The sequence below is a fragment of the Perca fluviatilis genome, chromosome 14 (assembly GCF_010015445.1).
Source record: "Perca fluviatilis chromosome 14, GENO_Pfluv_1.0, whole genome shotgun sequence".
Taxonomy (NCBI): Eukaryota; Metazoa; Chordata; class Actinopteri; order Perciformes; family Percidae; genus Perca; species Perca fluviatilis.
The window spans coordinates 2,911,405-2,938,676 of NC_053125.1; the positions used below are offsets into that span (position 1 = coordinate 2,911,405).

Genomic DNA, 27,272 nt, shown 5'->3' on the forward strand with positions numbered 1-27,272 from the left:
AGAAAAGCAATAGCTTAACTCAACTGCAACAACTACTACTAAGGTGCCCTCTAACAAGGCACTGAAACTGCCTAACTACTGGGATGTTTTGCTCTAAATGTAGAGGTCTTCATGGTCCAAAGTGCTGGACCCAAGCTGATATGGACCCATGGAAAACCTACCCAAACCTGACATGCATACAGTAAATAACTATCCCAAGGATAATATGACCCCAACAAGTTCCCAGTGGGTTGGGTCCTCAGAGGGTCACCTGAAGACCTCTTCCCCCAGTGGCCCTGTGGTTTCACACGCCCAGAAACAATTCATATGATAATGGCAAAGCAATATCACAGACACATCAATCCTCACCATGACCCCTCCCTGCCCTCACTCTGGCTTGTAGGTTCTTACTTGAGCTCTGGATAACATATCTCCCCCTCCCTGGATTTTTTTTTTCTTTGCAAAGGGATATTGATCAATCACAAGTCTTTCAAGTCAAGTGGAATGCTAACGTTAAGTTGATTGGAATGCTTTAAGGCCCCTGTTACTTTTGTACCTTTCTCTGGAACTGCAGTGCTCCTTACTCAACACAAGTGCTCCACCTTGTGGCTAAATAATAAAACACACCCTTTTCTTTGTTGTCATTTGCAGTGGTCGAATGTAACAAAGTACATTTTCTCCCGTGCTGTACTTAAGTACAAATGTTGAGGTACTTGTACTTCACTTGAGTCTTTTCTTTCATTTTACACATTAAGATTTCTGCACACAAAACACATGTAGTTTATAAGATCGGATGTTTTATTCTAAATGAAACTAGCCAACAATATAACGGCCTACAAGTCAATGAAATGAAATGATGAGACCATTAAACACAACTGTTTGGATCCTTTACACTTTCTAAAATAGGAGGATATTTTTGCATTAAGTACTTTTTATACTTTAAGTACATTTCCTGATGATACTTGCATACTTTTCAATGCAGGATTTTTACTTGTAACAGAGTATTTTTACAGTGTGGTATTAGTACTTTTACTGCAATGAAGGATCTGAATACTTCTTCCACTACTGGTCATTTGCAGCTGGTGGCACATCAATCAAGTAATGCTAATTGCACTTGGAATTACAATTACCTCACTAACACTCTCAGGACTGATTATTTATGCTGCATCAGCATTTTAATAAGCTACTTATGACCTTTCTATTAAAGTGTGCGTTCAGATACACAGAGAGTATGTTAATGCAGGTATACAGGCCCACGAAAACACTCATGTCTTTGCATCATTCTATGGTTGAGGTGGTAGGTGTTCCCACACCATTATGAACTCTGAGTGCAAGAGACAAAACATCAAGACACACTCCTCCATAAAAGCACTCAGCTATGAAATTCACTACCACTGTTTTCTTGTTTATCTATTCATCCACTGCACTAGGAGTGGTTGTTTTATGGTTTGTCTTCATTGTCACGACCGTGCATGAGCCAGATTTTGCCTATACATTATATTGCCATGTCTCTTAAACAGTTTAGGCAGATAAGCAGACTGTAGGTGACCTACGGAAGACGATTTCTGCCAGGAAAAGAAAGAAAAATTAGATAGAAAGTTTGGAATGAGAAAATTTTAAATAATCATAAGATACTCAAAAAGATATGAGGTACCGGGTGAAGTTTATTTAAATTTGGACTTTGCCATTCAAAAGAAGCTAATAAGTCTTCATTCATTTGATAATATGTCAAGTGTTTGACGTTAAGGCATTTTAATTAAAAGTCCTGTATCTCATAACTTAACAGTTTTTTGTAATTGCTAACATTTGATCTATTGTTTTTCTTTTCCTAATGGCAATGGCTTTCTAGGTCTGATTTTAAAGGATACGACTGCTGTTGCTTGTTTCTTTTCAGCTACAGTATAAAGAGCCACTCCACTGATTTTTATGAGGGTTATCTGAATTTGGATTTGAGTTGCATTGTGGGAAGTGTAGGACACTGTTTTTCATACGGACTAAAAGTCATGATATCTGGGCTTTTTTGTTTCAATTCTGATCCTGAATACTTTTTAAATGTCTCAAGTCCCCAAACTTTATTGAATTGCAATACTTAATTTCTTGAGTACCCCTTTAACACTTCCCCTAACCTGTCCTTTTGTTTAATGCTCAACAGGCTGGAGAGAAGCACTACCACCCTGCATGTGCCCGCTGTGCCCGCTGTGAGCAGATGTTTGCAGAGGGAGAAGAAATGTACCTGCAAGGTAAATAAGCTGTTTTTGGGACTTGAGTCAAATACCTTACAAATATGTTATCTATCGAAGATCTATAGCTCCAAACTTCAGGGTAGGTACTGTATCTGCCTGACCACAAAGGATCCAATGCTAACACACATTTTTTTTTTATTTAAATTCGCTGAAGAATTGTGTTCTAGGTCTTAATTAATTTGAAACAGGTCTTAATGTTGTCATTGAAATGCTCCCGCAGCGCTTTATAAGTCAAGTCACGTGACTATACATGCATTAGAATGTTTTTAGGGAGAAAGTAGGCCTATCAACACAGGAATAAATTATCAAAATTATCATCATGGGAAAAGTACGTCGACAACAGCTTCAGAATTTCGATGTCTGTACATTTTCAGTTAATCATCCAGCCCTAGTTATAGTTCTTTTTTTCCCTACTCCAAATATAATTGGCTGCATTACGACTACAAATGAGACCAAGACGCATCTTATATTGCAGCTGAATGCAAGGCTGCGCGAGTCTCTTTCGGAAAGGATTTTATTCTTCAGCTATGGGGAAGTGCAAATTTAGTGAGGTTTCCTGACTCTGACATTGACTTTTTGTGGTTTTTGATGTCTTACATTTCATTAATACAGGTCTTAAAAAGTCTTAAATTTGACTGAAACCCTGCATGACTGTCTATTGTTAGACAATAAGAAGCCAAAGAAGAGCTAAAGATATAGTAGTGACCTACTTCATTTTTCACTCTGTTCTCCTTCTCTTCACTATTTAAACTCTATATCCTCTTACTCACCATCAGCAGTATGAACCCAGTGTATTGTGGCTCTCCTTGTTCCTAATGGCCTGGGGTTACAGTTGTTATTTACTGCTGCTGTGGCACTAACACAAAGTAGCAGCTGGTGCTTTGCCATGGCTGCTCCATTTATCTAAACTCGCATTGAACTGCTACTTGTCAATCTAGGGTAGATTGATTTAGTGGTGAAAAAAGCTTCCTTCCTTCCCTTCCAGAGTGTTGAGCTCATTTAGAAAAAAGTAATAAAAATGATGTTGTTGTTTTTTTTTTAGCTTTATCTTGAATCAATATTGCTTCATCACTTATTCATGTACTTTCTTTGCTGATGTCAGAATGTACATTTGTTTTTTGAAGGAAACAAATAGTTGTATAAAGCTAGCAACAGGAACCCTATGAAGTTCCTAAAAACAACACATACAGTACAAGCTAATATACAGCAGGCAAAAACAATGAAGTACAAAGTATTAAACAAACAATACCAACTGTAGTTTTTTAAATGTGTCCTATATATATATATATAACAGATGTTGCCAAAGTTTTCCCTTGTCTGTCAACGACCATGTTACCATACTGATGTTTAGCCCCTGATTTTCACCATGGTCATGTATCACCACCATCTGAATTGGCATGTTTGCTAACATTTACTAATCAATTATACTAATTGATAATACATAATAACTTATTGTTCCTAAACACAAAGTATAGCTGTGGACACAGAGAATGTCATTAGTTGTGGGGTATTTAGTCATCAGTAGGTATTTCATAGGAGTGGGAATCCCCAGAGGCCCCACGATACGATATTACCATCATACTTATGTCACTATATGGTATTATTGCGATTTTAAACATATTGCGATATTCTGGGATATATTGCAATTTATTACCTTTTTTCCAACTTTAAAAGATGTCCCCAAAGGAAAACTTTGTCAACATCTGTTTTATTTAAAAAGATAAATTTTAATTTCTCTGTTTGTTCATCTCATTTCAAGCATCTAGTGGACTGAAAAAAGCAATTGATTTTTGTTATTCTAGTAGCAAAAAGTTGAATTCTGATGTGGAATTAAAAAAGATTGATACTTGGTGTCCGTGTATCTATAAAGTATTGCCACGCAAAATATTACTATACTATGCTGTGTCGATAGCAGTTGTAGTAGTTCATGGCGTAGTAGGGCACTGCAGGGCATAGCAGGGTGTAGCAGGGCATAGTAGAACATAGCAGGGCACTGCAGGGCATAGCAGGACATAGCAGGGTGTAGCAGGGCAAAGCAGGGCACCAAGAAGGACCACGTCGACAGCTGCAACCATGATTTAGGTGCCACCCAACATAAGGACTCCGGGGAATAAGCTCCCCAGAGCTAAGTTATTAACAAGAATTTCTGGGATATAGATGCACACAGATCGAAAGAGAGAGGAGAGAGGAGCTCAAAGGAAGTCCCCCAGGAGTCTAAAACTATAACAGCATAACTAAGAGCTGGTCCAAGGCAAATCTGTCCCAAGGCAAACCTGGGCCAAGACAAACGCTGCAACTTCTCACTCCCTAACTATAAGCTTTATCAAAGAGGAGAGTTTTAAGTTTACTCTTGGAAGTAAATGGAAACAATCCCAATCTGACAGCTCCTGTCCTGTCTCTGTCTTCAGGATCTACCATCTGGCATCCTCCATGCAGACAAGCAGCCAAGCTGGAGGAGAAGAGTAAGGTGGGTGGAAAGGCTGCCGAGCCACGACGGTATACTTGTCAAGATAAGATAAGATGCATGAGGCTTTTTGTCACAAATCCTCATTGGAACCAAAATAGATCCAAATTAGAACACAGAGCCCATTTTTTTAACTAAACATTGTTACTTGGATGTCATTTGGGAAGATGTAAGATGTTGTTTCTTAATTGTACAGCTGTAAATAGGGAGATAGGATTGGTTAAATTGAAGGCTAAAAATTAAATAGTAGTTGAATTTCTTTCCGATGTTGTCCTAGACCTCTCTGATAAGTACTAGAACATCTTAAATGTCATTGCTCAGCATTGCTGTTTTGGATAGACAAAAAAGGTCCAGGTAAATGAAAGAGCTTCTGAATGTCTTGGAACGAGCAGAGACCCATTGCTCTAAAAACATCTTCCAGAGTGTGTACACCATTATTACTCCACTGGGGATATTGGACGTCCTCCCAACTGGAGACCACTGTCATGGAATAAGGTAGAATGGCGGTATCAATTGGATATAATTTTTTTAAATGTATTAGTAAAAGATTTAGTTTTAGAATGTTTAGTCGAAATGTTGGAATAGATTAGAGCTTGTAGTCTATGAGGGAGAACAAGGTTTTCCTCGAGTACCAGGACACATAGGTAATGGAATCCAAAAGGACGCAACACAAATGGCCGTATCATTGGAAGTTCGTAAATCCCAGTCCACCGTCACATTTTGGAGGGTTAAAAGAGTCTATAATTCTTTTTACCCCATATAAATTTGGAGGTAGCAGAATATAATTCATTCCACTGGGTGATGCATAGAGCTGAAAAAGTTGATTCGTAGGAAAACATTAATTTAAAAAAATGAAATATGAACATGGAATGAGAGGTGAGATGTGCTCCATCTTTGTAGTTCAGTCTTTACCTTCACAAGCACCTTGCTGTAGTTAATTGACACAGGGCTTGTAACTGAAGGGTGGATAGAGACCTCCATTATTCTATTTCCCACCTGTCTTATTCTATTTTAGCTGTTTTTATATTCACTTTAACTGATATTTTTAATTATTTTAGCTGCTCTTTAATGTTTTATTTAAAGCACTTGGAATTGCCTTGTTGCTGAAATGTGCTATACAAATAAAGCTGCCCTGCCTTTCCCAATTATGTAAGATTCTGAGTTTAATGGGGTAGCCAAATGTCTCATAGAGGTATTCAGGCGGGATAGTGCAGATTTTTTTTTGTATCCAGATTTCCGTCTGAAACAGTATATCATCTGCATACAGAGGTATGTGGTGTTTGGTATTGTGAAAAATGATAAGACCTGTGTTCAAAATTGGAAAAATAAAAGTGTAAATGTAGTGACTATGACAAGTTCAACTTGTCAACCTCAAGACAAATCAGTACGTACCATGAGTATGTAACTAACCAATCACAATACAGTGGGCATATCAGGACAAATTACCATTGTTTTAGTGTTGCATCAGCCACCCTGTAGCCTCACATCCAGTATCTACCATTCCTCCATCTCCCATCCTCATTCCTCATCATAACCATTCTCCTTCCCAGAAGCAGGTCCGGATACAGCTCAATGACATCGCTGAGCAACAGGTTGGTGCTCCTGTACGTCGCTGCACCCACCCAAACCCCACTCCCATACGCTGCATGGGTTGATCATAACTGTTGACCCCATACTACTTTAGTTGCTTCATGTTGAGCAGCAGCCACACCCATAGGCCACCCACTGTAAAGACCTTTGATTGGTCAGGGACTGATGATGCTGTAACATGTCGATCTCATCACTCTGTGCATGAACAGGGATGCTTTCATGAGCAAATAGAGATGAGTGATGTATGTCAGTACCTGCATCTGTAGGAGATATCATCTGTATCTGAAGAGATTATCACTCACACGACTTGACAGACAGAGGCCTCTGTTAGAGCATGATCTGATGATCATGCAAGATGATAGTGATCAAACTACCAATATTTAATTTGTTCTGACAGGGTAAGCTCCCTCTTTCTTCAACTTGTGTGCTTTAACAATAACTGTGATTGGTGCTGATTGCCATGTCAGCCACAGCTTCACTAATAGCACCAATGTGTGATACTTGTGTGCTGTTTGAACATAATGAAATAAAAATTAGCTCTTTGGTGAACAAAGTGTACCAACAATAATAAAAATGTCAATAGTTTATATTTAGGCATATAGTTTAAAGGAATACTTTAACATTTTTGAATATACATTAAATTACGTTTTCTATCTTTTTATATAATTGTAAATGGAATATCATTTGTTTTGGAATGGTTGTTGTTAACAAGCACTTTGAAGACGTCACCACGGGTTCTGGAGACTTGTGATGGGTGTTTCATTTTAAACTTTTCTGACATTTTGCAGACAAAAAAAACCCCCAATTAATAAAAAAATAGCCAAGGGATTAATTCATTAAGAAAACAACAAACTACAGTAATACTGTACATGCAGCACTGAACAGAGTTTAATGTGGTTCCTTAAAGGAAAAGAACAAGGCAGATTTGAATTGAAAATCAGAATCAAATATCTCTTTACACAAAGACCTTGAATGAGAGAAATTATGCTCATTTTCAGATTCATACTTCTCATACTGTGTCTCAATATACTGTACCTGTATTCACTCTCTTTCTGAAATGCTTAATTTTAGCGCCTGTTTCTTTAAGCCCCCCTCCTGAAAAAGCCAATCTGTGGGTGGAGATACTGAGATGGGGGGCGGTATACATTCTAATGAGGCTGCATGTGACAGAGCTGAATCTGAATGGCTTGTTGAATCCCATGTTTTATTATCTAGGGAGCCCACAAAAACCTATTGGGTTGTCTTATTTCGAAGTTTGTGGGTTGGTAAGGACTTCATATGTATGTGCAAAGCACTGAGAAAGTGAGTTTTTCATGCCATGTCCCCTTTAATTGGATGAACAATAAATGTATGTAATATCTCTCTCTGTCACCTCCCTAAACCTGTGTGCATCCAATATATTAAAACATAATCGTTAGGGATTTGTCAGCAGAATCCGATTTGGCTATATAATACGAATCTTGGACTAATGGTTCGCTTCTTTTATTTGACAGTTTGCGCATGGTGCACGGCTTGTTAGACAGCATCACGGCATGTAGGCCTAAATAATGGCAACAGCCAGATGCACAGACCACCGCCTCCTCTCTCTTTTATTAAACAGATTTAGTTTTAGTGTAAACTCATTACAAGTTTTTTTTTATATAGACTATCAAGTAATGTTTTATTGAAATGCCAGACTTAATAAAGGGGGTTCGGTGAGATGTTCAGGGTGACAGACACGTTTACTTATGTAAACAAGCTAAGCTTGCCCTCTGAGCTAATTCATGCTAATTTTGCTACGCTACGGATCGGAAATGTGCAACAAAGTTTTTTGCTGACACTATATATCAAACAAAAGCTAGAGATTATATAATATTAAGTTGCCGTGAGCTGTACATTTATTACTCCTAAGCAGAAAGCAGATGATAACGTTATCTCAGAGCTTAAACGGGCCTAAATGTCCGCAGAAGTACACTGCACACTGACAGAACAACAAAAACAACTGATTGGTAGCTCACCTGGTAGAGCGTGCACCCCATGTACCAAGGCTCAGTCCTTACTGCACCGGCCCAGGGTTAGAATCTGACCGGTGGCTCTTTGCTGCAAGTCTTCCCGCTCTCTCCCCACTTTCTTGTCTACAACTGTCCTATCCAGGCCAAAATGTCCAAAAAAATAAATTAAAATTAAATAAAAATTAATTAAAAAATTGGTTGACTTGAAGAATCTCAGTCGACTTAGGGGTATCCAACTGATGATAGAGTCTTTGCTTGATTAAGACCGCAGCTGTCAATTTCTCATCCAGCAGCCACGTCGTTTGAATAGCAAATGCACCTGCGAGCATCTGTGCACTCATGATCTTACAGGGAGGTGTGTTCAGGTGCATTCTGGGCGTATTGCTATCTTGAGGCAGCGGAAAGTGATCGTGCCATTGACCAACAAAAACCTGGTCAAACATCAATAACGCAGCATTTGAATTGTTATTTTAACAGTGCATTAGTAAAATGTGCCTAGGCTCGTGCACAGCGCGCACACTATGTTTCTTACACACACAGGGACTCGCAGCAGCACACAAACATGCAAAAGATTAAAAATAAAAATATTAAGCAGCAAATCCGCCATCATACTAACAATGTGCCAAGGTACAAACGCACCTGGCTTTTAAAGGGAATGGGGATGACACTCTGATTGGTTTATTGCATGTTACGCCCAAAACACACCTATGATTAATTAAGACGCTAAGTATAACCCTTTTGAGCCATGCATCTGGCACACAGACCCCTTTTCTCCGCTGTCAAACTAGCAAAAGCGGATTTGTACACGCTCTAAACGCACATGCACCAGGCGCTTCACGCCGTACGCTTAGATCGTTAAAATAGGGCCCTTCGACTTTCAGGGGCAGCCCTAATTGTGTATGTGTGTGTGTTTCAGGTGACCCGGACTTCATCTGAGAGCATTACTTCAGTCCCAGCATCCAGCGCCTCAGGCTCTCCCAGCAGAGTCATCTATGTAAGACACATAGTTCATCTTTTTCCAGCAGCGTTCTGTATACTAATGACCTGTAGTTACTCAAGAAAAAATTAATACCAGTACATGATGAATAGATTCATGTTGTCTTCCCTCTGCTGCCAGGCCAAACTAGGAGAGGAAATGCTGGACTACAAGGACCTGGCGGCTCTTCCAAAGACCAAGGCCATCTATAACATAGACAGGCCGGACATGCTGTCCTACTCTCCATATGTCAGCTACCCGTCTGAGGAAAGGCACTATGGAGAGGTAGAGCAGCCTCACAGCTCTCTGGTTTTCACTTCTGCTCTCTATCTTTACACCTCTCTAATCCAGTGGTGGGAATTAACTATGTACATTAGAGCTGGGCAATATGAAGAAAGTCAGATATCACAATATTATTGACCAAACACCTCGATGCCGATATTGTAGGTTTGACTATTTGTGCTATCAGAACATATTTTCACAATTAGATTTTAGATACATATTCATCAATAATGTGGATATAATGACTAAGTGGTTAAAGACAAAAAATAGAACTGCTAGAAGAGTCTGGTAAGTTAAGAAAATGAAATCACTTTACTGTAATGCAGCCTTAAAAAACAGGAAGACATATTAAGACGTCATATTAAGATATCTAATATCACAATATCGATATATTACCAATCCCTAAGGTACATTTCAAGTACTTTTATATTTCATTCTATTAAGTAAATTCTCGCAATATCTTGAGATCACGTGAGAATCACAGGATCACAAGCTCGCAAGAAAATCCATCTCGTCAGGCTTCAAGTAACGCGTTTGTGTCCGAACCCCCCAGCGGTTGGGCCCAATCAGCATCCAGTGAGGAGCTACTGGCAGCTACAGCGTGGGTGGTTTAGGTGTATGTGACGGCCGCCACTGTTCCTTCAAAACAATGATAGACAGCTGGTTCATCCAATCACCTACCAAGTATTCTTTCAAAGTGCCTGTCCTTTTCCAAACAGTTTCCAATGACAGCTTCTCACATGGTCCTGTGTAACAAACCAGCTGGTGCGTCGGGTTAAGGAGTACTGCCAATGGCTGTGTTTTTCCAAGCCATTTCAATGATCAAAATATATTTCTCAGGTTTCATTGCTTTTATATCTTACACAGATGAAAACCTAACTTGATTGAGTAAACTTCCTTTTGTCAGTAGTTTTCTTTCTTCCTTTTTTGCCTTGCTATCCCTCAATCATCGTCCCCCACTCTGACAGTGAAGTCAGTCACGGTCATTTATCAACACCATGCTTGCTTCTCCCACAAACATCATTCTTCGCAGTAGGGCTGGGTATTGTTAAAAAATGTTCAATACCAGTACCAATACGAACATGACTTTGATACCGGTTCCTAAATTGTACTTTTTTCTATACAAATTTTGTAAAACAAAAAGAACTTAAAGCATTACACATTACGGCACAAATCTTTTTATTCATTTTTACAGCTCCTACTACATGAGCCCTGTCTCTGTGTAACGTAGAGTTTTTCCTTGGTTGAAGCATGCTGCATGCTTATTGGCTCACTGACTGATGAGATTTGCTTCTTAGGTATTGAAATTGGGCATTGAATGACAAGGCATTTTTCAATACTCGATACTTTAGTGGCAATTCGGTCGGTGCCTAAAAAGAATTGAATTGGGTACCCAGCCCTGCTTTGCAGTGCAGTCCCAGTCCCATAGTCCTGAGTGTGTGAAGTAAACCGTCTACCTTAGACCCACTTCATTCAGCTCATCCGTCCATTGGGAATGTCCTCACTGTGGATGTGCTGACTCACTGACATTGAATGATCACTCTCACGGTGGATGGTTAACTCATATAACCTCACATATGAGTTTGTCCTAATCATTGGCTTTCTCCCCCTCTTCATTTGCAGACCCCCCAGCTGCTTTCTCCTACTCCTACTGAGGTAATATAATGCACGATAGCCCTATCCCAATTATCCCGCATTCTGCCTCTTTGTCTGCGCTATAATCAGGCTTGTGCCCAGGAAATCCATCTCAGCGGGCCAGGATGTCCCAATTCTTAAAATATCAATTGCAGTGATATCCGCGGGCCCGTGGTTAATCCGCAGACCGCTCATAAGACATTCTGATTAACAGTGGATGGTTGGGTGAAATAATACATCATTAATTAAAATATGAATGACATTCTCTAACATGTGAACAGAGCAGAGAGCAGAGCTGTTTGTTGTCATACAAGTGCGTCCCCATTAAGAGAGACGCTGTGCACATTTACACACAAGGAACAGCAGGCCTAACTTGATTGATTATTTTAGAAGCTAAAGGTTTAGTTCTGTTTCCTCTGTCAAGTTTATACTTAGGTTTTAGTTTTGCTGCTTAAATGTCCCACGATATTTGTTGCAGTGATATTACTGCACGCATGGAATCACTGAAAGCAGCTTCTCATCACTGAACTAAATCATGAAAGAAAAGACTCCGTAGGCATAAAACCATCCACCCTGCATCCACCTGAATGAAATATTTTCTCTGATTTAGAGACCCACATGGACACTTCACTGTCCCTCGGCAGTCTCTGCTGGCTGCGTTCCTTTTTAATGATGTATTGTATCATTTTATGAGTGTTTTCTATATAAATAATTTACTTTAATGATTAGAGAGGCTGCTTTCAGTAATTGTAAATGTTTCCATGTGCACAGTAATGTCACTACAGCTGATATCATTGGACATTCTCGAGCGTCTGACAGCAGCTCTGCTATGTTCACATTTTAGAGAACGTTAATTTCCTTGTTAATTATGTATTATTTTACTGTGTTAATTCATATGATCCAACCGGCCCGATCCGTAGATTAACCACGGGGCCGCGGTTTAATTATCTCTCTTTAACCCCTTGCTCTGTCTCCGTCTTTTCCTCTCTGGCGCTCTGCCACGCCTCTTTGTTTACATACAAATTTGGTAATTGGAAAAGGCCCCAAGTCTTATTCTGTTAAATGCCCATTGGCTCGACTCCTCAAGAGTGTAACGATTGGGTGAAGGAAACAAAGTTGTTCAATTTTACAAATTTTGTGGCTGGTCGTTGTAATTTTGACATCGGTCAACCACAATAAGAAGCTAGTTGTGTGCTGGCAGAGTGCCACCCACTGTACCATAAGTAGAGTTACTCCTGTCATTCTCCCCATTCTTCCTGCTCATGTATACGGTAAGAACTGGCATAACCCAGTTATTCACTAACCGCGAGTGATTTACAAACTTGAAATTTGGATGGGCCTTTGGTCTCACTGAGGATGTCACACACCCTCAATAAATAAATAAAAACGTAATGTGCTGTTAAAATAACAATGAAATGCTGCGTTATTGACTTTAGACCAGGTTTTTGTTGGTGAATGGCGCAATCACTTTCCGCTGCCTCAAGACAGCAATACGCTCAGAATGCACCTGAACACACCTCCCTGTAAGACCAGCACGCCCATGGGCCACAGATGGGCGCAGGTGTGTTTGCTATTTAAACGACGTGGGCGCTGGACGGGAAATTGATAACTGCGTCGGTCTTAAACTAGCAAAGACACTTGCGTCGGGCTTTGCTTTGCGCGCGCTGCACCTGGGGGGAAGATAGGGCCCCTTTTTAAAATGAGGTTCAATGTTTACAAATCTAAATTACAAAAAATAAAAGTATACGTTGATACTACCGCGAAGAATTTGTGGATAATCCAAAGTTACATTCAAGGGCTTTAACTTTTGTTTGGCACATACTGTCAATACTCAGAGATGCAGGGTTGGACCCAAACATGAGGATGCAGCAGGAAGAGTTCAATGATTTATTGACGATATAAACTTTAAAAAGTCCAAATGAAACAGGAGGTCCGGCAGGCAGGAATGTGATTACAGAGTGAGTGAGTGAGGTAATGTTCTGAAAGCACTGACTTTTTTTACTTGATGTGTTTGTGCGTCCAGGGCGATGGGGAGAAGTCCCCCCGTCAGAGGAGGCCTTCCAGCCCCAGCTCCAACAGCTCCCTGGGGGGCTACGGACGGTACACCCCGTGTCGTTCCCCCACCAATTACAGCCGACCAGGTATCACACAGAGCATTATCCATGTGTTGCTGCTGTTATGTGAAATCCTCCACAATTTGAGCTTGTGTTTCTGAATCTATGAAGGATCACCTTACTCATGATCATAGCCGTGGGTTTTGGAGGGGGCGCATGTATTGAATTACTCTTATCAACATGGGACTGGACAGAAATGCTTGCTTAATGCAAATGTATTTAGGCCTATATTCACTACTAGAAATCATTTAACACCACAAAACAATGACACATATTTTCCAGAAACCCTCATAGTAGTGTTGCCCTTATCCAGCAATTATTGTTCTACCAGGATAGTCCAACATATTTTAATCTCTGTGGTCAAAATGTCCAGTGGAAATAATTCCCTCTACAGCAAATGCAGCATGGATATGTAATCACGCCTGGATACAGCGTCGGAGGCAGAGCCTCGTTTATTCCTCTGAGAGTTGCTCATTGGTGCGTGAAGCCAAAAAAGTTCAACTTCCGTGTATAAAATGACCAAATAATTGGCGATGCTTCCTCCTTGTGCGGCCCTTTGAACAGGAACACTAGAGACCTCCGCCGGCCGAGCCGACTACTTCCTGTTGAGTGGGGCTTAAATGATTTAATCGTGCGGCTCTTCTAGACTTTCCAAACGTTATCTGACCAGAGGGTCATGACGTGACGCTCCGGGAGTTGTAGTTCCACTGTTTGGCCGCTATGTCAAATTTGCTTCGAAGCCCGGCGCACTTCCTGGAGGCTTGGTATGCTGACGCCTCTCTGCCTCTGGTCACCACTCTCTCAATGTCCCGCCCACAGCAACATAGATTGGTTATACTTCATAAATAATAGCCAATCAACACCACTGACGGCTGCTGTGCAAGCACTGTTGCCAACTTGGCGACTTTCTCAGTAGATTTAGCGACTTTATTTCTAAAAAGCGACCAGCGACAAAATTATGGACTTCAGACCATCAGAAGAAAAGTGAGATATATGATATTGTAATTGATTTCCATGCATGCTGCTCAGAGTGATCCCAGTCAGCGGCTCTTCTGCCATCAGCATGCTGTCTTTCCCTCTCCTCTCAGTCATCACACACAGCCACTAAGTGCTATGCTAATGAGACGGGATGATGTCAGCCATATGACATCATATGGCGACTTTCAGCAACTTTTAGAGATAGTGCTAGCTGCTTTCATTGGAAAAGAGCAACACTGTAAGCGAGCAAAGTTGCAATAAACATCATAATCAACGCTGAAGTAGAAAAAACACCCTGTGTGCGATAGGAAATCCGTAGTTCCTGGATGTTCAGTTATATGAGTAAGGGAGCTGCATGGAGAGGAAGAGGAATTTACACATTTTTATAATGCGGACCTGCCGGTGTGCATTCAACCCCCTTTGGGCCCGTTCAGGAACTCCAGTCTGAAGTCCAGTTCATTCACTTCACTGATAAACCAGAGAACTGTACAGGTACACTGGGCTTCATGATCAATTCTAACAGAACCTGCGTTAAAAATTTGAGATGTTAAAACTAGTTTTACTAGTTACTCAGTAACTCAGTTTTACGCGAAAATAACCTGTTGACTGACACCCCTGCACAAAACACGACATTTCGCAAATCACATTTCACACATTTTGTGTGTGTGTGTTTTCCTTAATAAATACATAAGTAAAGACATTTCCAACAGAAATGGATGCAGTGCAAATTTGCCAGAATGCAGGAAATTAAGTGTTCAATTCTCAAAATGTCCTTGGGGAGGTTCATTTCAGTGTCACTCCATCAGAACTTATGCCAGTGCCTTGTGTCAATTCTTCAATTTTATTTGGAAGATGATGATAGGGCTTGCTTTATTAAATAGATATTGGGCCAGATATTGGGTTGTACACAACCAAAATATCATGATTGGGAAATGTTCTCAAATTTACATTAGATCTAAATATTAAAGTCTTCACCATGTGTTGTTGAGCTTTTTGTTAATGGACCACAAATGTATCCCCCTGGATATGTACTATGCCATATTATAAACCATATTGCAAAAAAATCTTACCTATGAAGACACTGAGGGCCAGATGTACGCTTTTGCGGCCACTTCAGGCGTATTTGTTTTGCAACGTGCGTGTAAAAGCAAGGCGAGGTATGTACAGGCCGCACTGAGGTAAAAGCACAGACTGCCTGTCACAGGAACTGAAAATGGCAAATTGCGATTTTCCGTGGGAGGGTGAAGGGGAAAGTGGGAGTTTCCCAAGCATAAGAAGCATAAGAGAAGCATAAATTGCGCCTAATTATGTATAATTATGTACAAAAACCGCCAGTGAAAGCGCGGTGAAAATTCTCCGCCTCTCAAAAGCAGGTGTGAACCAGGAAGCGGGTTTCCTTGCATATGCCTCCTGGTGAAATGGCAGCAGTAATCTGAGCAAGACGAACCATAGGCTAACGAGACGAGCTAAAGACGAGAAAAGATTTTTGCCACAAGGATCACACTTTTTCAGTTGAGTGAACACAAAATCATTAAGCGTTACAGATTAAGCAGCCATGCATATTACAGTTACTGGAATGACATTGAATCTCCGACTCAGCGTTCACATTCCATTCCAGCAGTTGTTAAACTCCTCGCGACATTACAAATATTGGAATCAGGATCATTTCAAACAGTCATAGCGTCAGCAGTGGGAATATCACAGTCTGCACTCAGCCGTATCATATCACCAGTACTTAATGCTTTGCTACAGCGCACTAGTCAATACATACAAATCCCCACCACTAATGCCGAAATAACACGCATCAAGCTGTTACCTCATAAACAAGCAGATCAACTTTGTTATCGCAAAATCTTTGTTTTCGCTGTTTTGACTGACTTGGTGGCTGATCCATGATAGAAAGATGCGCGCAATTTACGGTATAGTGTGCGGAAAAAGGCACTGATTACTCGATGAACTGCAGGTTTTGTAAATACGACGTGAGCTGAAGTATCACAGCGTGCGCTTTCTGTGGGTTGGCCATGGCGCTGATAACGCTACATTCGCAAATGTACGTACATCTGGCCCAGAGTACCTTCATAATGTTATGCATTGATGCAACATGTTTCCTGTGATCTGATTGGACGTTCAGGGCCAGAGGTGTACCTTGGTGGTAGACACAGCACCCAGGCCTGTGACTCCAGTTCTCTTGATTTGCCTCCAAACCTCCTGGGTGCCATTAAGTACCCCTCCACCTGGGCCAGGGACTCATCTTCCCTCCCTGTGCACTGTTCTACTGGGGCTGAAGGGAGTGGTGGTGGTGGTGGCAAGTTCTCGCCCACACCAGTAGGTGGCAGTGCAGGCTTGTCTTTTCACCTGAACCCGACCACCCTGGCCATGCTGCAGCAGCACAACTACATCCCTTACTTCAGAGGTATCAAAGCACGCTGAGACCCAGACCTGGTCCAATACAGACAATGGATGACTTGCTGGAATCATTGCTGTTGTCGTACCTCAGACAGAAACAGAATATACCAAAAAGCTAATATTTGAAAGGGGATGTAAAATGCCCCAAAAGTGGTGTTTCCAATGTGTTCCCCAACCAGAACAGAAGCATGCAAACCTTGGATTCCGGATCAAAAACATTAAACTATGAAACCGGTTTCCCCACAGCAGCAACGTGCCAGTCCTGTCTGTATTTGACTGTGATCAAGGTCCTAAAGAATGTGGTGCTGTGATACGACCTCACTTGGCATGGGTTGTGGTTTAGCACCAAATTAACCATGTGTTGGAAACTCACCCTTTGGGGCTTTCAGTTCACCATAGAGTGATGAGTCATAATGTGAAACAGAACATCTGATCTGCTCTGCGACACATTTGGGTCTGTAACCACCGATCTCTGAAGATGCGTTTTCCGTAATTGCTGAGCCATAGCCATGAAACTGCTAATGCTATTTATAGGATACCACACATCCCTGAAATCAACATCACAAACCAGTATGTACGCATTCCCCGTGCACACCGTAACCTCTGCAGAAAGGCTTATCCAACCACATCCCTTTGCTTCATCTTCTCCCCATCCCCTGATCTCCCTCACCCCTCAGGGTTCAAACAGGACTCCCTACCTGACCCTAAACCTAGGACATCCCTGCATCTCAGTTTACCTCCTCCTGACGGTAAAAACACCAGTAGTCTTTCTCTTCTCTGTGTCTCCCCTCCCCCAGTGGAATGGTCAGCAGGTTTTGTGATGTTGTTGTCCAATATGGTGGTGTTGTTGGGTTTCATGGGGGTGCATCAAGGTACACTGATAGGACCACTCAGAGTTCTCATTCTGCTTGCCCTGTTCACTTGTGTCTGTGGAAGTGGTTGTTGTCATGCATGGTTTAATTTGACCCTGGTACATTTGGCATTAGGAGGAAGGTTAAGGGTGATTTAATTCCTGTGCTTGTCTGTTCAAATTGTTGACCGAATTGTTTTGCCTGCCTTTGACTTCTAATCCACCCTGTTGTTTTCCCTGAATGAAAACTTCTTTGTTGTTTTGTCAAGACATTATCCCTTTGGTGTTTTTTTCCTTATATGATGAATCTGAAGGAGAGTGCAGGCTTTGTGTTTTGATGACTAAGAAAAAGACACATTGAGGTTTGTAGTACCCAATAGTCGTATAAAAAATCCTGAAAATGTAATAACTTGACCAATAATGTAATGAAATGTACTGATATATTGTAATAACAGTTTTACTGATGATGTAATACCTTATTACATTATTGGGAATTTATTAAAATTACAGGTGGGTCTTTTTTATTCTACTTTTTTTAAGCTATAGTGCGCACCTATTTAATATTAATGAACATCCGTTACATTCAAGTCATTGCCAAATGAGTTGCTACAAAGCTAATTAAGACTATCAGCTCCACACAACTCTCTCTGTATTTCTCAGTATGACTTTGTTTACTAGATAGTGTAGCCCGGAGACTTTTGCGCGCAGCAGCTGGAGTGAAGTGTTTTTTACATTACATTACATCATTTAGCTGACGCTTTTATCCAAAGCGACTTACAGTTAAGTGCATTTAACCTTGAAGGTGCAAACTCCAGACAACAAGTAAGTGCAAGTAATAGCTTTAAATAGGTAATGCTACAAAGAGCCATATCAAAGTGCAGCATCAAGAAATATATATATATATATATATATATATATATATATATATTTTATTTAAATTTTATTCCCTCCATCCCCCCCCACCCATTCTTTATCCGAGGTGTAGTCAGAAGAGATGTGTTTTTAGCCTTCGGCGGAAGATGCACAGGTTTTCGGCCATCCTGATTTCAATAGGGAGCTCATTCCACCATTTAGGAGCCAGGACAGCAAACAGTCAGGATTTTTTACGTCACCGTTGAGCCCACTAGCGTACAGTGCCGGGAAGCAGGGCGATCCCTGCTGTGAAAACAACGCGTATATGGACACGTACTATTAGAATTCCTCATGGGGGCGAAAGAAACTACGCACTATAGCTTTAAATGTACTTAAAGGTGCCCTGCCACACATAGTTCATTACTTTGTGGTAGGGCTGAACGATTAATTGCATTTGCGATAATATCGCGATATGTTAAAACGCGATTTCCTAATCGCAAAGGCTGCGATTTGGTCTCGATTTGATGACTCGCAAGAGCAAATCAGTCTGCACTACGCAGAGAAAGCATCAACTTAGCATGCTAACGCTACACTGTACCTTGAGCTGATCTCTGTCATTCAAACAATTCTGAGTTGAAGTTTAAAACTTTTACAGCCATTTTAATAAAATGAAGGGTTTTGTTTGGGCTCGAGTCCAGACATGCAGTTAATGGATACAGGCACGCAGAACTGAAGGCTCGGTTGGCAACGAGCTAGCTCTGATTAGCGGTTAGCTCCGGTTAGCGGTTAGCTCCGTTATAAAGATATAAAGATATGGGTGGAGGAGCTGCCATGAGAGGGGTAACAATCAGACTGATAAATGACGGTTTGGGGAGCTTTCACAGCAGCGTGGCCGCGGTGTTTCAACGGTTTTATTAGTACAGTTAATCCCACGGCAAGACCACAGCAACTAACGTAACGATAGCCTCTCTGAGCAAGTGCAGTGTTGACGGTGTCGGCACGCAACTTCACGAGGGGGAGGGGCTGGAGGCAGCTCCTCTCTGTGCACTGTAAAAAAATATATGTGTGTGTGTGTGTGTATGTATGTATATATATATATATATATATATATATATATATATATATATATATGTATGTATGTGTTTTTACTTATTTAACTGTCTAGTGTGTAATTGTGTGTTGTTCATACTATACAATGATTTATTGTTTGTCTTTGTTGAATAATACAGAAGACAAAGAGCTTAAAAAAATAATCGAATATCGAATCGCAATCGCAATATTTGGGGAAAAAATCGCAATTAGATTATTTTCAAAAATCGTTCAGCCCTACTTTGTGGTAATGTCTGAAGTTCTAACCATGGACTCTGTAAAATTTTTTGTGGAAAAAATGCCTTGATTAACTTGTTTCAAGCCATTCCAGCATGGTATAGAAAGCCTGCAGGAAGACTCAGCTCGATTTCTGCCAGTGCTCATTAATATTCAACAAGCTAAGCTGCTTGACTCTGATTGGCTAACATCTAGCCAATGAGAGCCTGGCTATCAGCATCCTTTACCCAGCCCAACTGGGCGAGCTCATGAATAGTAATAAGCTCAGGCAATATGATGTCAGACTGACCAGCTTTTGTAATTGGCCTGATTTCTCTGCTTATTTCACAACATAACAAAAACAGATATGGACCTAACATATTTCAAAAAAATACAAGTAAAAACGGGTTTGTGTGCCAGGACACCTTTAAGTATTAAGGCAATTTTTTTTTTCATTTCAAATTCAATTTGAAAAACACCTTTTGAATGCAGACATTTCATTAAATCAAGGCAAAGCAAAGGAGACACTTCATTCAATAAGAATCACTGGTGACTCAGATCAAAACGAACATTTCATGGAGATTGAATCAACTGTTTGCCTTCATCGCTTGCTTGTGTGAAGTGAGCCATCTTCTGCAGCTTTTGTCATCTTCTGATGGCGTCTAATCTAAGATCCACTCTGGTCTAATGGAACATCCACAATGACCAATCCGCATGAGGATGGGCTGATTCATTTCCCATTGATAGGGACTTTAGTTTAATGCATCTTTGCCTGATAACAACGTACCAATTAGCATCTGTAGTTAGTTACTACAGTTTACATTTCCAAACATAAAATCAGTGTCAGATGTTAGTGTAGGTTAAAGGTGCAATATGTAATATTGTGTGTAATACTGGCAGCTAGCGGTTAAAATAGTTACTGCACTACCAATTCAAAATACTGGAGAGTCGTTTCCCCCGCCCCCTCCTGCCCAGACTCGAAGTTCACGGGGGTTGCCAGGCTGAGACCGCAGCATTCACAACAACGTTGCTAGACACTTTTCTCACATAGCCAGACATTACTCCACAGCACAGCGGAGTAGCTAACGGTAGATGCTAGTCTCAAATAGCCACACATTACTCCACAGCACAGCGGAGTAGCTAACGTTAGATGCTGGCTATATTGACAGTCATAAAAGCCCGTGCTCACGCGGAGCTCTGTAACCAACTGACAGACACACTTTTTCGGCTTAAAATTACAGTATGAACCGCTAAAAACACAACAACCTCACTGTCCTCTCCACACGCCAGTCAGGCACACTTCCTCGGCTTAGAATTACAATACGAAACGCTAAAAATACCACTACCTTGCCGACGGAACACACTTCATTGGCTTAGAATTACAATACGAAATGCTAAAAATACCACTACCTTGCCGACGGAACACACTTCATTGGCTTAGAATTATGGCAAAAATCGCTAAACACACTGCAAACTCACAGTCCTCTCTTTCCGATTTACAGCCCCCCTCTCGTGGCTTAAAATAACTCACCGTTGTCGGCTCCGGCCGCTGAAGAGGCTACACGCTGTAAACAGCCGTGGGCTGCTTGCCTGGTTCTCCGGTAACGTTAACAGGTAGCAGGGTTAGCATGGCGGCGTTAGCCAGGACCAGTCGGGATCACTTTACTGGCTGTGTCTCAGTTGTTTTTGCGAGTAACCAACTCTGGTACTCTAGCTATATAATTCAATGTGAGAACACAAATGTTGAAATGACAAAAAATGCCCGTCCCTAGTAGCTGTGATAAATTAGCCTGAAGCTAATGCTTACCGGTTCAGGAGAAAATAAGCCAACTCTGCGTCCTTTTGGGCTCTAAGCTGTCTCCATCTTTCAAATACATCTCCATTATTTACCAGGGGGTTGTTATGTCTCTGGTCCGCACAACTGTTAGAAACATGCTGTTTTCTTTTTAGGTCGGGTAGAATCTATCTCCATTGATCCTGTTTGTTTGTTTGCTGCTTTCATGGCTGTACTAACGTTACAGCTGTAGCGCGCTGGGTTTACGTTTTTACAGGTATATCTGGCAACCCGGCCTGGCTGTCAAACTGGGCCGTTGATAACAACACACAGATCAAAACATAAACATAAATTCCGTCACGGAATGTAAATTTCAAAAAGAAAAAATACTGAAATTAGCATTGTTGTCAGAAAAGATAGTATTTCAGTTTAACATGTTTCCTTAATATCTGATGAGGCATTGGTGTCATTTTTGGATTTATTACAGTACAAATATTACATATTGGACCTTTAACATGACTCTAACAGTGTTATTCATTTTGTATACTTACACACTTTACATTTCTTTTTACATCACTACATTATCCGTCAAAATTATTACATCATCAATTTTGAAAACAAGTTACCCACCTGAAAGGTATTACATTATTGGTAAAAATGTTATTACAATATCAGTCAGGACATTAATCACTTTATTGTTCAAATTATGACATTAGGTTAAGTGCAAATTTGATTACATTTTCAGGCATTATTACATTTTCAGGAAATGATGACATTATTGGGTGCTACAGCACCAAGAAGTTCTTAGGGTGAGAACCTTTGCCTCAAAAGGCATGTCATTTCTGTACTATACAGAACCCTTCCAGTAGGAACACATTTTTCTGACATATGCTTGCTTGGACCTTAGCTGATTAAAAGGAGGCGGTAGAGAGGGAAACAGCATGAGCTTCCACTCGAACTTTTGCACAGAAAATCACGAACATGCGGTCCAGGGGTTTGTCGGCTTTTCCATGACAGGGTGGAGAGGCTGAGAGGGGAGTTCTCCGATGGGGAAGATGAAAAAGAGAAGGGGGAACGGATGAATGAAAAAGTCAGAGCAGACCGAGCGGTAATTTGGGGGTCTGGTTGCCAGTGGCATGAACACAGTGCCCCGCTGGACTTGTTCAGGGCCTAATGGTTGCTAACACGCCGTGAAAAAGGGGTATTTGTTTTCTGCTTAAATGAGCTATCAGGTTTCCCAATAGAAGTTACTGTCATAGAAAGACTTAAGCGACGCCCTATTAAGATGTGTTGTTTAACAATGTAAATTGAGAAAGAGTTTAGGAAAGTTGCAAGGATGAATAATGCATGCTTTTGTTTTTATTTCCCTGATTTCTTGTTAATGATCTCAAAACGGTCTTGTATATCTTGTTATTGGGTTATAAGTTTTTGATTAATGAATGGCCTCCACCTTTTTTGTCAAATGTGATGATGAAATTAAATTATAACACATCCCCTCCCTAAACACCCAAGCCTCCAACACTTTAGCTCCAGATGTTTTTAGGGAGGATCTGCCCTACTTTTAGACCAGCACTAATAGTACTTTGGTGTGTGTGTGTGTGTGTGTGTGTGTGTGTGTGTGTGTGTGTGTGTTTATGGGCATGTGTGTGATTGTGTGTACGTGCAGGAGATCACTCAGACCAGCAATGATAGCAGTGCTGTGTATGCTGTGATCTCATCCACTTGCATCCAGATGGCTGCGGCTGGTTCCTCTCTGTCTGAGGGGAGAAGAGTGTGTGTTCAATCAGCGTTCACTCTCTCTCATGCACAATCTCAATCTCAACCTCTGTTTGTTCCTCGAAACTCTGGATGTAGAGTGTTTATTACTTTTGGCCTAAAGGGTGTCAGTGACTCCATCCACCAGCCTGCCTGTGATCTAACACAATGGGGTGAACCCTGGTTGTGATCATAGATACACAACACACACATGCACAAAGTCAGCTAAATATGAACGTTTGTTACACTCTCACCCTTATATCAAACACATAAAAAGTGGACAAATATAATATAACCCATAGGGTAACTTTCATAATCATAATATTACTCAGAAATGTGATTTTGGAGTGTAAACCTTAAGTGATGAGAACAAAGTCTCCAGGATCATCCATCCCTTCCACATAAATAATTGCTCTGGTGCTAGTGCTACCACCAACAGGCTCATTGCCAATGTGTTTGGAAGAACTTAAGCATTTAGCTCTAAAGCTAAGTGGGAGGTCATTGTTGAATACAGGAATAGAGCTGAGAGCTGTTATACAATTCAAATGAACAGCTGTTCCCAACAACAGCAGCTCCTCTTCGACTGCTGTTTCCCAACATTTCTGGGGACTTTCCAAAAGCAGCAGTCCTATAGTCTGCTATAGGTATGAAAATGGGCTGGGTTTCATGACAACTTCTGAATGAGTCACTTCAGCCGCTTCAGTGCAGTGTAAAGCAGTTTGTACTGTAAAGCAGTCCTGCTTTTACCTTGCACGGCAGCTGGATTCTCGTGATGTCCCTCACCTGCCAAGTATTGTTTTTGAAAGTGCCTGCCCTTTTCCAAACAGCTTCCAATGACAGCTTTGTTGTTGTGAATGCATTTTCTCTTACCCTACAATTAGAGTAACTGACATTTACATCTCCACATAAATGTCATGCAGCCCAGATCTGCATCTCCATGTCTCTTACCCTGTTTGGCACCTCAAAAGGTGGGTTGCTCAATCCAGCTGAAGGGTAGCACTTGCAGACCCTAACTCCTCTCAAGTGGAGCTGTCATGGAGGTAAAAAACTGACATTACTGCAATTTAGAAGCATCAGCAGAAGTAATTGGACTGTGGTTGTGAACAAGAGCTTGGCTATAAAGCAAAGGTATCAATTTGTTGACCAGTCTTCATTCCAACCCTCGCCTTTAGTCATAGGCTTGAGGTAAAACAAAATAAAATTGGAGGTGTAAGTGAAGCTTCTCTGATAGGATGGGTAGTCTCAATCTATGTAATAGTTTTTAGCTCTTAAAGTGCTGCTGCGTGGCAATGAGAGGAGCCACACGAGGTGGCTCAGGCACCTAGCATGCCTTCCTGTGGTGGTGTTCCAGATGTGACAGGTTGGTAGGAGACCCCAGGACAAACCGAGGATATTCTGCAGAGACACAGGACGTCACTGGGAAAAAAGAGATTTGGGCTGAGGGACAAAATAGCATAACATTATCAATGCAAAAGTGGTTGCACTCCAAATTCTGCAGGATGTTTTTGTGTCTTATCACTTAACAGACAAGAAGGATTCTCTACCAAAGATTCAGTGAATTTGTTCAAGACATTTTTTCCAGTACAATACATTTAAATACAGTAAATGGCTGGGTTATGGAGACATCGGCATCAATATAATAATCACTGCTTCGTATTCGTGCGCTATCAATATGCCTACCATAATGCTGCCTTTTTGCCCCCACAACACCCTTTGTTTTCTCCCAAACCCTTTCCCTTGTGCCTTTTCATATCCAATGCCCAACCAACTCCATCCCCAACTGGAGGAAGTGAAAGTGGTCGGAGTACCCCCAGCTTATCCACCTATTCTGATGGCAAATCCCCTTCCTCTACTTCTACATATGTGGCTGCTCCCCGGCATTTCCACGTACCAGGTAGGCCATAACCGCACCGCTTGGATCTCAACTCAACTTTACAGTTTTCCTACATCTTTACACATTCTATAGAGTAGGCTGTCATTAGTGACACAGCGGTGAATTACAACTATGAGATTGTAACCAATTACAGTAAACAACAAGATCAGTTGCATTTCTAACTCACCCAACAGCATTGTTGGGACTAAGAGTTATTGTAACGCCTTACAAGTACCCCATAGTGTACATTAACTCCTGTTGGCAAGCACATTGCCCTGGCATGTTGACCACAAAATCGCCCAGTGTATCGCCACTATTAGATGAGTTAACCAACAAAGGCATTTCAGCATGAGAGGTCCTTGAGCACACAGTAATAAATGTGCACCAAAGATATTGGGCTGATGGGTTTAGTAGTACGCAAGCCTAGCTGTGGACAAACAGATTCACAACTGACTGATGATCCCGGCAGAGATACCTTCAGTGTGCTACTGAAATGAAAGCTAGAGACACATTACCAATGCAAGCATTCCAAAGTAGACATTTGAAAAGTAACTAAAATGTTACTTATCACAGGACAGCATTACTTTTTGGTGGAAGTAATCAGTAAAGTAATTCAGTAAATTTTTTTAATGAGGTCAAAAGTGACATGATAACATGATATTTTTCAGTAACAAGCAATACACTGCCCAACAGTGATGCTGGGTGTACTGCCCACACTACATTTCTACATTACTGCAGCATTGTTAAAACTTCAACGACTTCAAGACTTATTTTCCAGTGCATTGGACCCCTTTCTCTCCAGGTACATTCAGATAAGTCTTGTGAAGCTATCACCAGTTGTTGGATATGGGCCATCATGCGAGAACATTTTCGTATTCTTCTCCTAAACCTTTCGCATTTACATGCCATTTATTTATGATGCACTCTGTGTAAAGACCAATTACAACTTTTAAGTCAAAGTGTTTGTCCACGTTGGAGAGAAGCAGACTTCCAGTACATGAGAGAGATTAGAGAGATATTTTGCTGAATTAAATCCAGCTCTGTGTAATGGCTGGATGATGTGAAACGGCGGACATCAGCTGCTGATTTTAAATCTGCAAAATATCCCCTAAAATCACTAATTTGTGCCTCCTTAGATTGGATCTGTTGGTATGAGCGGTTCTTGCATTACGCCCCATGTCTTTGTACTCTATAGCAGGGGTCTTCAACGTTTTTTTTAGCCAAGGACCCCTTAATTGAAAGAGAGACGGATCAGGGACCCCCTACTACATATATTGTATAAAATGAAGTTGCATATTAATCTGGTCCTACAATAACTTTTAGGGCAGCCTAAAGCATTTATAGATACCTTTTTTGCATAGAATACTAAGCTATTCAAATAGCCTAATAATTTTTGGCATGATTTTATAAATCATGTTTTAATGTTAACCCTTAAATGTGAAACAAATGTGAAATCAATCCTTTGAGATGAACTGTATCTGTGGATGGCTACCTTAGTGACTACATTACTTACTGGCCAGTAAGCCTACCATCAGTGTGGATTTATATTTGCTAATAATATGTTGGAATCATGTTAGACTTTTTAATTTTTGAAAAAACTTTCAAAAATTAACAATAATTTGGAGGCCCCCCTGGAGTGATTCTGAGGACCCCCTGGGGGTCCCGGACCCCCTGTTGAAGATCCCTGTTCTGTAGTAAACTCTATAACAGTTGACTTCTTGCCTTTGGTTTATGGATTGTATTCTGTATATCTTAGGACTCTTTTATTCCCAATGTCCCTACTGTCTGCTCATTTTAAAGCAATTTCTTTTTGACACAGCAATGATCTGACATGAGATTGCATCATTTAGAATTAATTTTACTTAATATTTGGACAGGAGTTGACGAACAGTATATCCTTCATTACCTCCAGTGTCTGACAGAGGTAAATCTGTTTGATCCAACATATTGTTCTCATTGACTATTACACTGTCAGTCATGCAGAGGGAAAAAACCCTCCCATGTTGGAAGCAAGTTAAGTGGAAAGAACTGTCAACGATTATCCACTTAATGGCTTTCATAGTCATAGTCCTTATTGCTTTTATATGGATATTGTTTCAGATATTGGCAGGCACTGAAATAAGCCAGGGAAATGACCTACATGGGTTGTTTTATTGTGAGTCATGTTTCTTCTGCAGCTTGTTGTTACTAAGCATCTCTGTCAGA

At 40.9% G+C, this 27,272-nt stretch overlaps 1 protein-coding gene across 1 annotated transcript in view; it reads left to right on the forward strand.

Moving 5' to 3' along the window:
* Positions 1-27,272, forward strand: part of ablim2 (actin binding LIM protein family, member 2) — a 96,951-nt gene that overhangs the window by 53,674 nt on the left and 16,005 nt on the right. The window contains exons 8-15 of the mRNA XM_039821737.1: positions 2,130-2,219; positions 4,631-4,689; positions 9,184-9,261; positions 9,385-9,528; positions 11,149-11,181; positions 13,184-13,301; positions 16,384-16,665; positions 24,981-25,088. Coding sequence (XP_039677671.1) covers positions 2,130-2,219; positions 4,631-4,689; positions 9,184-9,261; positions 9,385-9,528; positions 11,149-11,181; positions 13,184-13,301; positions 16,384-16,665; positions 24,981-25,088 — 912 coding nt within the window. The remainder of the gene's footprint in view (positions 1-2,129; positions 2,220-4,630; positions 4,690-9,183; positions 9,262-9,384; positions 9,529-11,148; positions 11,182-13,183; positions 13,302-16,383; positions 16,666-24,980; positions 25,089-27,272) is intronic.